Source organism: Loxodonta africana, chromosome 4, assembly GCF_030014295.1.
Source record: "Loxodonta africana isolate mLoxAfr1 chromosome 4, mLoxAfr1.hap2, whole genome shotgun sequence".
NCBI classification, from domain to species: Eukaryota; Metazoa; Chordata; class Mammalia; order Proboscidea; family Elephantidae; genus Loxodonta; species Loxodonta africana.
The window spans coordinates 69,684,117-69,701,421 of record NC_087345.1 but is presented as its reverse complement, the minus strand read 5'-3'; the positions used below and the strand labels follow the sequence as shown (position 1 = coordinate 69,701,421).

The window sequence follows — 17,305 nt, the reverse complement described above, 5'->3', positions numbered from 1 at the left end:
CCCAAGGTCTCACACTTTGAGAACTGCTGGTCTAAGGCTTGGCTGTGGAAATGAGCAGGTGAGGTACAGTGGAAGATATAACAATTTAAAGAGAGGAAGACAGAGATCTGAGAAGACAAGAAAGTATAAGGATAATTTATATGAATACTGAAATCACCAAGAATTATGACCACAACAGTACTAGAACAGGTGATGGTGAGCCAGGAGTTCAAGTGACTGTAAAAAGGAGGAACAGTGGGAGGGGTCAGATGGCATGAGATTCAAAATTGGGGATTTTTAGAAAGGACGGAAGGAGAACAGTCTGGAAGCAGCAAAGAGGACCTTCTACCCTTCCTTCAGAGTATGTGAGAGAAAACTACCACCACCTAAGAGGGTGGAAGAGGAAGCAATGCCGTAGAGAGAGCCAAGTTTCAGTTAGAGGTTGAAGGTGAAAGAAAAGTTAATGGATGAGTTTGAGGATATAAGGGGTTTTGCTGAAGATGGACAATAAGTTCCAGAGACCACCGTGGAAGAGGGGATAGGAACCCAAAATGGGGCCAGACAGCATCTTTCCAATTACTATTCCTGTGTAACAAATCACTCCAAAACTTAGCACCTTTTGGCAGCATTTTTTTATGCTCATGGATTCTGAAAGTCAGGAATTCAGACAGGGTATAGCAAGAATGCTATGATGTCTGGAACCTCAACTGTGAAGACTCAAAGGCTGGGGTGACTCAACAACTGGAGGCTAAAGTCATCTGAAGGCCCATTCGCTTACAAGTCTGGTGCCTGGGCTGGGATGACCACCAACCAGAACACCTGCACGCAGCCTCTCCATGTGGCTTAGGCTTCCTCACAGCATGGCAGCACCAAGGTAGTTGTGGTAGGAGAGCCACATGGTGGCTCAGGGCACTAAAAGCAAGTGTTCCAGCTAACAAGGGAGAAGGTGCATCATCTTTTATGTCCCAACCTCAGAAGTCACACAGTGTCATTGTCACCATACTTTACTGGTTAAACTAGTAGCCAGCCTGTCCAGACTCAAACGGAGGGAACACAATCCTCAATGGCCAAACTGTCAGATTCTGGGGTCATATTTGAAAGCCACCCCAGCACGCTTTGTTCAAAATGAGACGTTTCCAGACCTGAAGGACAATATTTACAGATACATCGTATAAACCATTGACTGAACTTCTGTTCCTGTCCTTCCTACATTTTCAATATGAAGACAGGGGGCTATGGTGGAAGGTTTGAGTAAAGGCAGCCATTGAATGCAGAGCCCAAATCATAAAGCTACTCGATAATTGCATATGATTGTTGGTAAAAACTAAGGGCTACTGTTCGAGCTCTTGTGTGTATATCGGGATTTCAGCTCACCCGCAAAGCAGATGAGGTGCTTTCTCAGCAGATGTAGCACTACAGGTGTCTGATTGTAGCCTGGCAAATTTTCATTCTCCTAACTAAAATTACAGGAAAGAAAGTGAAATGGTAACAAAGAAGGCAAATTTATATCGCCTTATCCAAGATTTTCATTTAATGAAAACGTGCTCTGCCCAACTAGAAAATTATACACCTAAAAAGGAACACTTGAATTCATCTGAAAAAATCCAATTTTAAATGTCACTCTCTTTTAGTCAACAATCCTAACACTTCTAAAGAGGGCAATGCAGAAATTCTATGACTATCCAAGTTTCATTTCATGAGGATATTAGTGCACTCCCCTCAGTCTATTTCAATGGAATTTGTGAGTATCAGCAATGAGACCTGTAAATACTTAACATCAGAAGGCATCAAAGAGGAAATCTAGTTACAGATTATATACCAGAACAAACAAATATACACCTATAATGTTATTACCTGAATGTTTACTTATCCTATTGGCTACTGTTTTATTTTGTTTTTAATGCACTAGCCAGAGTGAAAACTACATTAAACTTTTTCTCAAATGATGAACTCTACCTAAAAAGGACAGGAATCCTAGTAAATTATCTCTGTATCATATTTTCATATTGTCTGCTGTAGTCAACAGTTGTGAAAATAAATTAGCACTTCAACAGTAAAAAAAATCAAAAGGTGTATTAATGCTAAAACTATTCATACATGAAGTCTTTAGTACATACAGTTATCTATTCTAAACATCTTTATTCAAAACACAAAGTAAACCCTTAAAATACATCAATATCTGATAGAAAATACTCACTGCAATTATACTACCAGACTGTGAGAAGAAATATGTCAGTTCTCATACTTACACATTTGCTGATGAAATATAAACAGCAGATTTCCAGGAAAACTGCTAAAAGAAAAAGGTTTATGTACATGGTAGACCCGTAAAAGGTACTGGTCAAAATTACTTGCCATCTTCAAGCTGTGTTGCCTTCAGGGCTTTGAACCAGTTTGTTCCAAGTTCGAACCCCTTGCTGAGAATTTGCATTGCCGCCCTAGATACACCGAATCAGATCTACATTTTAACAAGATCCCCAGGTCAGCCTTACGTATAATAAATTTTGAGAACCACTGCTCTACTAGTGGGCCTCTGGTGGCACAGTGCTTAAAAGCTCAGCTGCTAACCAAAAGGTCAGCAGTTTGAATTCACCAGCCAATGCTTGGAAATCCTATGGGGCAGTTCTACTCTGTTCGATAGGGTCACTCTGTGTCTACTAGTCGTTCTCAGAATTGGCCCTTAACCAGCAGCATTAGCATCACCTGGGATCTTATTAGAAATGTCAGTTATCAGCAGGGCTCAGAAATGGATGGAAGTGCTGGTTGCCTCTGGGCTGTTTGACACTTCTCCCCTCTTTCTTTCTTCCCTGAAATTTGGATATTAAAGTGGGGTGCCGACCTAATGATGAGAACAGAAGTCTTCTTTCCCCCATTATCATTCATTCACCTTTCGGACCCTTATCCCTTCTACTTTTAAGTTTTCAAGTCACTTAAGCCACTTCAGATATCTGGGACAGGTGAAGTCAGTAGAGAAGGAAAAAATGGTGGGGAAGGGGAGGTAAAAGATCAGATGTAAGTATCCTGAAAGGATTCAAAACTTGTTGACAGGTACAGGAGAGGGAAACTAATCCCTGCATATCTTTGAAGGAATCTATGAACATCCAGTTAATAACCCTCATCCCCTAGTATGAAGGTCCCCTATCTGGCACATGCTACACTGGGGACATTCAACATAGCATTTGAGTAACAGAGTAGTGATATCTGCAGAAGGTCCCTAAGGCTGGTGGAACCAAAGGCGCCTCCTACAATCCCACAAACCCCATCTACAGAAGGTCCCTTAGGCAGGTGGAACCAAGGGCACCTCCTACAATCCCACAAACCCCATCATGATCTGGGGAAAACAGTTAAGAGTTCCCTGGCTCCCAGGAGGAATATAGAAATGCTGATAGGACTGGTACACTAGAAAAAGCCTCGGTTTCAACAAGGTCAAGGACTACAAGGATCTCATGACCAGACATAATGGCAAGGTCCAAGACATCCAAATCAGCTGCCAGGATGACATTCAAAAGACCAAATGGGAAGAGTCTCATCTCACTGGATACCAGGGCACAACGCCCAGTTACCAAGGGTGCCAAGCTCTAAAGCAGTGGATTCAGTGAGAGTCACACAATGAACAAAATGCCCTTCACCCAGACACCATCTTGGGGACAAGGAAGGGGAAAACTCATGAGAAAGGGGAGAAGCCACCAAATGAGAATAGAGGACTTCTGTTAATGATGTGTTCATGCCCGGGGAAGACAAGTGACATCATACTGCTAAAACCAAGGTTTCACAGGAGTTCAAAGAGAAAAACAGTGATGGCATTACTTTTCACAGTACCACATTCACCCTGTAAAAGGAGATTTTGGTTTAGGCAAACAGTATCAAGTCACATGGAATTAATGTTGTTCATGCGAATGTACTGATTTTGTTTCATAGTTCTGTTTGTATTTCATTTGTAAAATCCTTTTCGGCTTTGTGGTTGTATGAGGGCTATAAGCATGAGGAGTTTACACCTAGTTTTACATGAGTACATATTTAAGAAAAAAATAAATGGAGTCAGCGGTGGAAATCAGCAAGAAATTTTTTTTCCCTGTGAAAGGGCTCCATTTTTATTTCAATTTGAGAAATAATGGCTTTTGGATATTGGAGTGAGGTCAGAAGTCTGAGCTGGAGAGAAGCAGAAACTGAACAGGGAGCAGCAAAGTCCACTCAGCATTTGAGCTGGACATTCCCAGCTACAGCCTGGAAAAGAGGCTGCCTCTGGGAACTGTGCACCATTGCAGCCACTGTAATTCAGTTGCAGTACTTGAGTTATGCTGTTATAAACTGGAGCCTGGTGGGGGGATCTCATAGTACCCTTGAACTTCATTTTAGAAGAATAAGAATTAAAGACTTTTTTTCATGAAAATTTCTAGTTTGTGAAACAGAAGCTATGCAAATAATACCCCCATCCCAAGATGGCCTGCAAGCAGACATACGTACTTTAAGACTCTACCCAACCTTCAGTCCTCAGTCTTTCAACAACTCCTCACCATTGTAATAAAACAATAACTTCTACCTTTTAACATCACTCCAGGAGATCATCAGGCCAAGAGTCGTTCTAACCTTGCAGATGAGACAACCAAGGTCCCGAGGGGCAGTCTATGCCAAAAACGAAAAGAGCTAAAACACCTGAGAGAGGACTTAACCAGGTTTTCTAATTTTGACTCAAGTGTAAGGAAATATTAATGCTTTATTCACAGATAAAAATGTTATTGTTCTAAGAAAACAATAATTAAAAAAACACCTAGTAAAATTCTATTACAGGGAAGACATTTCTATGAAATAACTACCATTTTTCTTTCAGTTTAAAGAAAAAACTTGTGCACATTAAGTTATCACGACCCAGCCTGGTGTTCCTCCATTTTTACATTATTCTACTAGATTTTTTTTTTTTCCTCTTAGATTCTTTTTGGGTAAAGAAAAGGCAGTACGTGGTCAAAAGAACACCAGATTCTGTATCAAGACACCAGGTCTAATTAGTACTTGAACCAGAGACCTACCCCTTCATCTTTCCTGGTCACCCAGTCCTCTTCCTCAGTACCTCTGCCTGGCCTGGAACAGGGCAATAGCCTCCTACCTGATCCCCAGCCCCTCCAGTCCCTCTCTTCCAAACTTTCCTCCATGCTGCAAACCAAGATGATCTTTCTAAAATGCAAATCTGATCCTGTAGCTCCTCTATTGGAAGTCCTTCGATGAGTCCTCATTACCTGCTGGGTACAATTCGAACTATTTAATCCGGCATGTTACCAAAAAACCAAACCAAACGCAGTACCATCGAGTTGATTCCAACTCATAGCGACCCTATAGGAGAGAGTAGAACTGTCCCACAGAGTTTCCAAGGAGCGCCTGGCGGATTCGAACTGCCAACCCTTTGGTTAGCAGCCGTAGCAGTTAACCACTACACCACCAGGGTTTCCCTAGCATTTAAAGACCTCTAGAATCTGGCCTTCTCTAGTCTCACCGTCCCTCACCCAGTTTACCAACCTTGTGGGATACCATACACATGTTCACATTCTACACTCCAGCCTCTGAAGAAACCAGTAGTGGCTCCTAGAATAGTTCGTTCCACAATGCTTTGGAACACACCGCACCCCCTGCCTTCCCACCACCTCCTCCCCCCATTTCCTCTCAACCTTCTAAACTCCTTTCTTCAAGTCTTTTAACACTTCCTCTGTGCCACCTCTTCTGATCGCTGGCCTCAGTAACTTCCTTCCTCCCACCTATCCTCAGCACAGTCACCTCATCTACTCTGCTCCCTTAGCACTTATCTGTACTGGCGGAGAGAGGCGGTACTGGGGTTAGCTCTCTACAGCTCTACTTAATAATCCCCTTAGAAAAGGGAACCATGATCTTTTCATCCCCAACACCCATCGTGGCAGTTAGTGATCAACAGAAGTTTACTAAATATGTGAGATGTGCCCTTGGACACATTTCCCTCTGCACTGGAGCATTTTCATCTTCATAAGAGAGTTGGACCACTCTATCAACATCTTTGGCCTCATAAGGTACTGCATTTCAGTGTAGCTTTTCACAAAACTCTAGAACTTTCTTTTTACAAGTTTATGAGATTTTTAAACAAATAAACAGTTTAATCATCAGGACACACTGAAGTGTCAAGTTAATAGGTCTAGATCAAGATATCATAAAAATAACAACTCGGTTATTTGCCATTACTGAGCCCTGAACTACATGCAAGATACTTTCATAAATTCTCTACATTTGTTAATTTGATTTAACCCTCACAAAAACTCAAGGAGGAAAACGTTCCTTGTCCCCATCTTAAAGAGAAAACAAGGGCTTTAAGAAATTAAAATGCCACAGAGCTAGTAAGCGCTTCAGTAGATTTAAACGCAATGTTGTCTGACTTCAACTCTCTTGTAAGAGTCACTGTGCTCGCACTAAGGAATTCATCTAAAACACAACCCTTGTCTTCTCCACATTCTACTCAACATCACCTAATTTGGTGTTTACAGTTCAATCACTGGTGAAACGAAAGGCAGTAAGAAATTAAATCAGATGCATTATAATTCTCAACATATTTAAAACTTTTCCATAAAACTGACAGCACCCTCTGGCCACTGACATACCTAAACAAGTAGGCTTCTTGAATATGGAAATTTGTATTGATAACTTCTTATATTTATACTTAGGGAACCTTTGGAGTTTAATAAGAAATAAACTTAAATAAAAGATAAAACAAGAGATTCAAATCCAGATTTTGGCTTTGAGTTTGAATGGCCCACTCTGTTGGACATGGTGCTGTAGCTCTTGTAATTGAAAATAAACCGATCAAATCCTAAATGCCTGCAGTCACACTGCCTAAGTTTAAAAACCCACAAGGTTCAAGTCTCACTTTCTTTACCAATATAAGTTGAAATTTCTTTTTGTCCATGAAAGAAGCCAATCAGGTTGCTGCAGAAGAAAACATGGTCTGAAGTTCCTCTGTTTGGCCACTGGGCCATCTGATAGGTAGCCAGGCTGAGAGTTCAGATGGATGGCTTTAATTAAATAAAATGTTGGCAAAAGGGCAAATGCACAATGGCTATTAATAATACAGTACCTTCCTGTCCATCACAGTGAGGAAGAACACCCAATTCTTGTTAATTCTTGCTTCCGTGGCAAATACTGTTTGAATAGAAGAAAAACTATATAATTACTTCAAGTCTTTGGTAGAAAAAGCCATTCATCTAAATGAGTTTATTTAAGTTTAGTCAAATAACTCTACTCAAAAATATGGTGGGTTTTAAATTGTTATTCTTTGAGCTATTAAACCTATCCAGCAAAATCTGTCAAAATCCCAAAATACACTTCGGAAGCATTTCCCCAGTGTGTATAACTAAAGAAATCTTCTGGTGAATTCTTAATGAAAGATTTGGTGGCAGTGTATTAAGATTCTGTCAAAAAAATAAGATGCTGTAATTTTAATATAATGCTAGAAACTTCATCTCTGAAACTGTAACAACTTCTTTTTAAATCATCTCCTTAGATAATGGTGCTCTAAGTCTTGGCTTTAAAACTTTAGGCAAATTCATTACTTCTCTGAGCCTGTTTCTCCATCTGACAGAGTAAGTGATAATACCTACCTTACAGGCACGTTGTAAGGACTGTACCAAGTAACACATGTGGGTCTTCTAATAGTGCCTGACACACAGCAGACTCTTGATGAGTATGGATTTCTGCTCTTCTCCTCACTACTCCCCCTTAAAACCCAAATTGCAAATTTGGCTTCTGGTTAAGCAAGTTGTGGCATAGCTCCTACCCCACCAGATCTCTCTGTGATGTGGGAAATGACCAAGATGTAATGAAGACACACTCCTTAAATCCTCCATGCTTTCTCAGATTTTTTTCAAAGTGAATCCTTCATGTCTCAAGAGATGCAAATACTGTCATTTGCCAAAATACAAGCAAAAATCCAGATATAATAATTACTACAACAGAAGTCCAAAGAGAGGTTCTCAGGCTCACTTGTAGATCTCCAAAACTTATGAGAATAAAAAGGTGAGGGATGTGAGACATACAAAATGCATACATTTTCCCATGGTGAATATGCATGCTTACATAAAATGCATTTATCACATCTATATGAGATAATATTCATATACTCATTCAGTCTTAATACAAAATTAGAGAAAACGACAATATTTTTCTGTTCCCCAGTAATAAAAAATTCCAGAAGAACGTTTGAGTATCTATATATATATACACATTACACACATGTACATCTACACACACACACACACCCCTGTGTGTGTGTGTCTTCCTGAGCAGGATGTTTGATTACATATCCTTACTACACATTTTAAACTGCAATTAACATTTGCTAACCAAGACCACACAATTCAGAAGGAAAGCTACAATGCAATAAAAAGGCACCTATCCCTTTATACTGAAATTTTCTTCAAAAATTATATGCTTATTATACATGGTCAGCTAAGAAGCGAACATAAAACAACTGTTTTATTAAATAGAACAGTTTCAGCATCATCTCTCATCTCCCAAAACATTCACCCAAAAGTGTATTACAGGGGTTCTAAATGGATTGGGTTTAGCAACTCAGGCAGAAAATCGGGTGGGGGGGGGCAGAGAAATGTGCCCTGAATTTTAATAGCATGTCATCATACATGGGTAAGTCTTAACATGTCATTTTAGAAGTGACTACATGACTGCAACAACCCATATGTCACGGATTCTCTGCTCAGCACCGCGGGCAGGGCAGCAGCAATAGCTCACTCAGTGTAATCTTGACAAAGGCCTTCAAGACGAACCGAAGTTACGAACAGTGTGTACATACTGTCTAAAATTATATAGATTAGCCAAATCTCTCTTTATATGTGACAATACCAATAAAGCTCATTCCTTCAATCTCTGAGTTAAGATTAGCATTTTTAAAAGAGCAATGCTAAGAAATATACTCATTCAAATATATGGTCCTTAAAGAACTAGCATCTTACACTAATTTGTGCTAAGCTCATGAAAAGATTTAGCTAAATAAAATCTACATGAAAAGATGTTATGCTAGAGTAGTCTCCATAATAGGTTTTAGAATGTTTAAATGTAAATTGGGAGGGTGGTGGAAATAACAATGGCTGTATTATTTTATATAAGAACATCAACTCAACGGCACTGGGTTTGGTTTTGGTTTTATATGAGAACAACCAGCCTTAGAATTTAACAGTAATAGTAAGATACTAGAAGCTGACTTTTTGGTCAATGTTATCCCCAGATAAAATTAGGAATGTATTTGTTTCCTCTACATTCACTATTTTCTTGACCAACCTGACAGTTTCATCTTTCTGTTTATATTTAATAAAGACCTAATTCAACATTATTTGAATCACTTAAATTTTCTAGTTCTAAGGAAAAAGGTCAATATAATCCAATTTCAAATACAAATAGAAAACATTGCTCCTCACTTTCAGTTAAATTCTTCCAAAAGGACAAGCCAAGCTCAAGTGTGTCCTCTGAAATATGCAATAAAAGTCACGTAAGCAGTTCAGTTCATTCATATACATATACACATATATACACTGTATACATATATACACAACAACACCCACATACACTCTTGAAATACAAACACAAACACCAGGTAGGCAAGGAGATTTCAAAAAAAAAAATTAAAAAGCAAGACCTCAAAAAAAAAAGGCACAACTGAACAAAATCTAATTGTTTAGGAAAGCATCTCATAATATAAGCAAAAGCAAGAATCCTTTAAAGTGAAAAAAGACACCAAGCAACAAACGTTCCCTGTTTGCTCCAGTTGGAGGAGATAAGGCAGAATATCCAATTTTCGACTCAGATTTTTATGCACTGGAGGAATTTCAGTCTTATCTCCACCAAGCAGATTAGGCAATCATCTTCCAAAGTTACCATATATTTCTAAAAGACATCCAAGTACAGCTAGTCACAATCCAAAAACCTGCCCATTTTAGCATTCTGATAAAACTTGCTGGCAGCACTCTTTCTTTTTTTTTTAAACGCAAACTGATACATTTAATGCCGATTGTACTGTGACATTTAGTTGATAGGACAGACACTCCATGCCTGACAGAATATTAACATTGAGTGCTTCTACCTGGTTATAAATCATCAGTACCGCTATTTGCAACTTCTAAGATACAGTTCACTAAAGAAAGAAGCAGCAATATTTCTAAAGCCCGGGTGCCTTTGGAGTGGGTAAACATAAGGTCACCTGCCAGAAAGTGTGCTGGAAAATCAGTGCAATGTATCTAATAAGGAAGTGGTTAAAAAGGGATGAACTCCCTGAGTCATTAAACAGGATCTAAACCAAAGACAGGTTGTGCCACCTAGAGAAAAACTGGAAATCAACATTGGTTCCTCAGTGGTAAGCGTCATTACAAACCCCTGAAACTTTCGACATGCCCCATAGCCAAACCACCAGCCATACCAGCTCATCAAAGCTGTTGGTTCAAGCTCCCCTGACAACTCTGCTTTCTTCACACAACAGATTGGCCCCCTCCTGCTTTCCTCACCCTCCCACCCATGCAGCACCATTTCACCTCAGCCGACTGTTGCCATAGCCCAAGGAGACCCTGCATCCTGAAACCTACCTAATTTTAAAGCAGATTCCTGAAAGCTAAGGCAGGCCAGGTGGGAGGAGCAGAAGAATAAACTGGTGGACGTTGCCAGCTAGGGTCCCTCTGGATGCCAGCAGGGCCAGGGCATACACTCTTCTAGCCCCCATGGGGCGTGTATAGGAAATTCTGGTGCACTCAGTATGTCATATCCAGGTTACCAAGCTGAAGTCCCTGGCCAACCTCTGCACAAACTAAACACCATAAAATGGCCTCAATAGAACCAAACCTTTAAGGTGCAAAAGGCCTTCAACTTTTCCTCTGCAAGTCACTTAAAACTAAAGTGCCCTGCACACTTGTATCGCTGAAACACAAAAGGTCTACAAGCAACCTGGCCTGGAAAGCAGGCTTTTACAAAGAAAATAGACAGTAATTAAGAAAAGCCCGCAGTCCTGCGGTATTAACTTGACAGCGAGGACTGCGCTGAGGCATAACTCATCTCCCAGGCAATACTGCCAGCCCCAGACCCTCAGCCAAGAGACAACCTTTCCCTTCTCCTCTCCTCCTCCAGAGACCTGCGGCAGCGCCCCCTTCCCGTCCCCACGCTCTTCCTCCTCCTCCTTTATGAATTTCCAGCAACTTTGAGCTTGGCAGCACCATGGCAGCCTAGCCTGAGGCGAGGACGCCGGGAAGGCGGCCGCGGGAGGAGGAGGAAAGTTTGAAAACTCAATTTGGAAAAGGCTGCAGGACCCCCCCCCCCCCACCACCAATACGCCAGCACCCACCCACAGAAAGTCGCTCGGGGGCTCCACATGCGAGAGGGCCCTGGAGAAGGTGGAGTTTCCCCTAAGTCCAAGCCAAAAAATCTTTCCTCAAGCGAGAAGTTCCCTGGTGCAGCACCCTTCCTCCTGCCCTCCCCACCCCCGCACCCCCCCCCCCAAATAAACCGCCCAGAGTTCGCAAGACACCACCTGGATTCGCCCGCGGCCCCAGAGGGCGCGGCGCCCCTCCCCCGCCCGCCCCTGGACAGGTCGGGAAGGAGCCGGGGGCGAGGGGGCACCCTGGGCGGCCCCAGGCCCAGACGCCCCTTCCCTGCCTTTCCCCGCCCCGTCGCTTCACTCACCTCTCTCCTGCTCCTCCGCCTGCAAGCAGATGGGGATATTCTTCTTCCAGCCGGGCATGGTGTCTGCTCCTGGCGCTCGCTCTCGGGCTCGCTCTTTCTCGTTCCCTTTCTCCGGGTCTCGCCGCTCCTCCTCGTTCGCCCTCTCGGGCCGGCCGCAACGCGCTCGGGGCTGTTCAGCAGGGCTGGGGCGCCGAGGCGGCTCCCGGGCACATCGAGGCGGCGCCGCGCGCTTCGCGCTCGCCTCAAACTCGCCGTTGGCTCCGGGCGCGGCGGCCGGGCCGGACCGGACCGGACCGGAGGAGCTGCAGCAGCTGCTGCCGCGGTGTGGGCGGGAGGCCGGGCCGGGGGCGGGGGCCTCGGGGAGGGCGGCCGGGCGGGGGGCGTGAGGAGGCCGAGAGCGGGGGACTGCGGAGCCCCCGGGAGGTGGGCGCCGGCGGGAGGAGTGGGCTTGCGCCGCCGCCTCTTTCCCCTCCTCCTCTTTCTCCTCCTTCTTCCCCTTCCTTGTCTCTCCGCCGCCAGCAGGTGGGACTCGGAGCCGCCGCCGCCGCCGCCGCACAAAGCTCCACCGGCGGCAGAACTGAGGCTGCGGGCTCCCCGGGCGCCTCTCAGCGGAGCCTCCCCTGAGACGCGCGCGAGGCTGAGCGGGCACGAAGGGGGCGCGCGCGCTCACACCCTCCGCGCCCCGGGCGGTCGGCCTGCCAGGCGCGCCTGGCCCGCCAGGTACCTCGCTGGCACAGAGCCGCGGGTGCGGAGCCCACGCCGCTCCCCCACAGCCGCCACTCCCTCCCTCCCAAATCCAAACTGGCAGCTACCACCGTTTTAGGCTAAGACCTCGATGAAGTAGGGGGCTGTATCCCTCCCTCTAGTCCCTCCTCCTCGCAGCTCTCCCCCCTCCCCCCCCACTGTCGCCCCCTCTTCCAAGTTGAGACTTACAGCTACGGGTTCGCTAACTTTGCCCTCAACTAAGGGAAATAACAACTTCGGAGATGGTCAACGCTGGTCCTAGGAAAGCGTTTTTTTGCCCGCGCGGGGAGGGGGGGGGATGGGAGGGGCGTGACTGGAGAACCTCTTTTGTTTTAAGTGATGCAAGGAGACTGGCTGAGTGAATACTGAATCGCTGTCTTCAAGTATAAGGAGGGTTTTATGATCAGGTTTTATGGTTAGTTTCTTCCGCTTGTCATAGGCTCAAAGCATCAGAGAATAAATAAGGGGGGAAGGGGAGCTTTACAGTACAGCCTGGAAGATTCTGCCTAGATATGGGGGCGCTTCCTTGTGGTTTGAAAATAAAAATGCTTGGGGCGGGGGTGTCCTGACAGTCTTCCGGATGACATTTGGCAACTGTGTCCCCTGAGGGGATATGACATCCATCTACCTCAAGGCTGGGGGCCTGGCTAGATAATACCTGTGTCTTCACCTCGTGAGTGTCTGATGTGGACCAAAGAATCTGGGGGCCCTAAGGCTAGGATGTAAACCCTGGTGGCGTAGTGGTTAAGTCCTACGGCTGCTAACCAAAAGGTCAGGTCGGCAGTTCGAATGCGCTAGGCGCTCCTTGGAAACTCTATGGGGCAGTTTTACTGTGTGCTATAGGGTCGCTATGAGTCAGAGTCTACTCGACGGCAGTGGGTTTGGTTTTAGTGGGAAGGCTAGGACTACTGGTTTGTAGCTGTTGGGGGCCAACCTCTGCACTGTGGTGAGTGTCTGTCCTGCAGTTTATTTTGGCCTCAGAAGGAACTGCAGTTTGCACTCCCAAACTGAGGACACAGCTCTTGCCAGCCTTTTCTTTCTCTTCCCTTGGAAACATAATAATACAGTTGGAGAAATGTAATAACTACAGAAGCTGGAAAGATAGAATCCTCTTTTTCTTGCCACTGCATAAGCGGTCTTATCAGGCAAAGATGTTTGCTTCTGCTGCTGCCATGTGGTTGGGTGACCATATGTCATTGCAGATGGCTCCGCTGCCAAAGACAAGTGGCTGTCTGTCCTAAGCAAAGGAGAGGCCCTGGCCGAGAAGCTTCAAGGGTGAAGGAACTGGAGGGCTAAGTAAAAGGCAGAGTCTAACCAGTGCGGGGAGTTATTAGTAAAAGTCCTGTCTGAGCTGCTCAAATCTTCTTTCCAGATTCTGAGAAGTAAAATCCAGAAAATCAGTATAAATGTTGGACCTATTGCACTTAAATGGGTCACCCTCCATCCTGAAATAAACAAGACTCCTTAAGTCTCCAGTCTTGTTCTAACTTTGTTTCAAGACTTACTCACCCACCTCATTTGGATAAAGGCATTTGTCATTGATTCCCCCAAAAGAACAAGGCCAGCTTCACTATGACCAGGGCAGCTGGTGGATGTATACAGGCAAAGGCCTAGGTTTTGATATGTAGCAATGACTGCAACATTGGCCGTGCTTACTTTTTTTTTATGGCGTCAGAATCGACAGCAACGGGCTTGGCTTTTTGGTTTATATAGCATTTTGTATGTGTGTGGTTATTGAAACAAGCATAATTCTGGAAGACCTACAAACTCAACTGGTATTGACTGAACCACACACATATGATTACATTGCAACTAGCAGTGTAATTGTCCTGCCAAGATGAGTGACAGATTATAGTTGAAAGAGAGTTCTAGCTCACAACTGTCATCTCATTAATAGTATTTTAGCCCAGATAGGTGAAATCCCTACTATGTGTTAGACTTGTCTAAGAGCTGGGGATATAAGAAGGAGTTTAAGTGACGTAAACCGTTTGCATTCGATGACTAACCTAAAGCTTGGCGGTTCAAACCCACCCATGGTACTGCAGAAAAAAAGGCCTGGCTTTCTGCTTCCATTGAGATTACAGCCAAGAAAACCCTATGAAGCAGTTCTACTCTGTAATAATGTACCCATGAGTCAGAATCTACTTGATGGCAGCTAGCAACAATGCAAGATCAAAATAATTTTTATACATTCCCCTGTCTGTTAATAATCAAGTATGATTTTACAGAGTATACAACTGAGACAGGTAAAGAAACTCTTTAAGGAATGTATTCCACTTCAAAACATTTATTGTCTAAACACTGCTTCAGCAATACCCAATGCTTTGTATCATCTTTGTATGTTACACCTAAGTTACCAACTAGGCTCTTAGTTTTGGCAAGAGGAAATATGACTTACCTCTTTGTCACCCAAAGCCAAGGACAGTAAGCATTAAGTAAATGATGGTCAATGATGATGGAATTTAACCTCATTTGGGCTACCCTACCACACCACCCCAGGGAAATAGATGTTAATGAATCCTTTTGATGAGGCTGCTGAGATATTTGATAGTATCAATCCAGAAAAAAGACTAAATCACTGAACACTTATGTCTGATATATTTGGTTCTGTTGTGTGAAGTCATCTCATACTCAGAGCATCTTATATATAAATCTATTTCAAGGAAGTTGTAGGACTATCAGGACCTTTTTGAAGAAATCTACCAGTCACTAAGATATCTTTCTCCTTTATTAAATTTGAAAATCAGGGTCCTCTAAATACTACAGCTTCAGCTGCAATTGTAATGTCTGTTTCTAGACACCATTTCACTTACACTAAGAATCTGTGATCCTTTTTGAAATTTTTCCAGGTTTTTGTGTGATTTTGAATGGCTTTGCAGTCTGGGTTTACATAATTCAATATTAATTGTTTTACCTTAACAAGGTGTACAGTTGATTGCAGAGGTCATAAGATAGACTCCTAAAAGTTGCCCTGATTCATCTCCTTTTCTGTTTGCAATTCTCAAAATAAAGGGATAAGGTACATTCTTTTACTGTTAGTACCTCCCTTACCTGATAGAAAAGGAAAAAAAAATTTTTTGTAAACTAAAAGCTTTAATTTTACTGTTTGATCATCTTTGTCAAGCTATGTGGATACACTCAGTCCATTAAAGAACTGAAAATCTGTGTGATAGAAAGAGTGGCTTCCCTTTCATTTCCTTTGTGCTCTGATAACTGAGCTTCCATCTCCTGCTCACAGAGCCTTCACTCTAACAGAGTGTTATGACTTCTTGGGACTGAATTTCGGGATTTTGAGGAGTCCCCCAGGAGATGTAAAATCCCAGCTGTTGTCTTGGATTGCTCCAGGGCCTAAAAAAAAAATCCACAACATATGTATTTTTAATCGTGAATTGACTTTTTAGGAACACAGACACTGCATACTAACCAGACACCTGAAAGTTTCACCACTCCTACCAAAAACTACCACTTCTTTTCTCTTGCATGCAGGGAATTTGGAAACCCTTTTAACACCTAATATGCACTCCTAGCAGGTACCCCTGGAGTCCTTTAGATATTGTTAACTCACTTTTAGCTGCAAAGCCCTCTTTGAACATTTAAAATGAAAGAAGTTTCCTTGGATAGTTTATCTTCAGCGGGGGCGCGGTGAATAAAGAGAACAGAAAGGAAGCAGAATGAATCCAAGTTGTTTTCACTTTAAAATCTTCAATTAAGAGAACGTAACGGGAAATGGGAAACAAGGGAGAAGAAGCTAGCTATAACATGAATAATTTAAGTAAGGCCTGGGTGTAAAAGCAAAAAAAAAAAAAAAGTTCATCTAAGCGAAATATTAGAATGTGTTCAAAAGTGGCAATGCAGGGCATAGGGGTTGGAGTCAGACCTATGTTCAATTCCTTGCTCTACCCCTTAGGAGCTCTGTGGGCCAGGCTCTTTATTTAACTCACGAATCATGTGTTTCCCAATATTTTTTTTAACTGATATAGCAACGTTGTGGCAAGGTCTAAATGAGCTTATATAGCAATGTACTTAGCACAGTACCTGAATCATGTGTTTCCCAATATTTAAAAGGTAGTACTGATATAGCAACATTGTGGCGTGGTCTAAATGAGCTTATATAGCAAGGTACTTCGCACAGTACCTGATACGTAGTTAGCTGTAGCTGAAAAAATTAATGCATTGGGGAAAAAAAAGTTACATAGAGCAGACTTAGAATTCATGGGCTGCACATCAAAAAATACAAGAGCTCCCTAAAAGTATATGCAAAATTTTGTATATATGTTTATGCCCCCCCGCCTCACACTCTTAAGGAGAAAGTCCATAGCTTTCATCAATTTCTCAAAGGAATGCTTAACCCAGTAAGAAGACAGAGGTCCCTGGTAAACACGAGATGAAGGCTCCATTAATATATAATTAACTTTAAGTTTTGCTAAAGAAAGGAAAGCGTTAATAAAAAAGATTTACCTTCCTAGCAGAGTATTAGGGTTACCAAAACCCAGTGCCGTGGAGTAGATTCTGACTCATAACAACCCTATAGGACAGGGTAGAGCTGCCCTACAGAGTTTCCAAGGAGCGCCTGGTGATTCAAACTGCCAACCCTTTGTTTAGCAGCTGTAGCACTTAACCACTACACCTCCAGGGTTTCCATATTAGGGTTACTAACGCTTAAAATCTCCATTCTCTTTCTGTTTACATTCAAACTTTTCACAGAATCATCGATACTCCTGACACTCAAGTTTTCAACTAAACTGCAACTTGCCTCAGTAAAAGGAATGATCATCATCATTTTGGACACCTGAGGCAAAAAACCTGATGAACATTTTTACTCAATCCCAAATCTCCAACTGGTTACCAAGTTCTTTCAAATCAACCCTTAAAATAATTCTGGAATCTCTCTTATTTTCCG

General features: G+C 42.9%; 1 protein-coding gene across 1 annotated transcript in view; it reads right to left on the bottom strand.

Moving 5' to 3' along the window:
- The window catches only part of GRIP1 (glutamate receptor interacting protein 1), a 793,654-nt gene extending 781,801 nt beyond the window's left edge, over positions 1-11,853 (bottom strand). The window contains exon 1 of the mRNA XM_010598620.3: positions 11,662-11,853. Within this exon, the coding sequence (XP_010596922.3) occupies positions 11,662-11,719 (58 nt within the window). The 5' untranslated portion in view covers positions 11,720-11,853. The remainder of the gene's footprint in view (positions 1-11,661) is intronic.
- Positions 11,854-17,305: the final 5,452 nt, after the last annotated feature.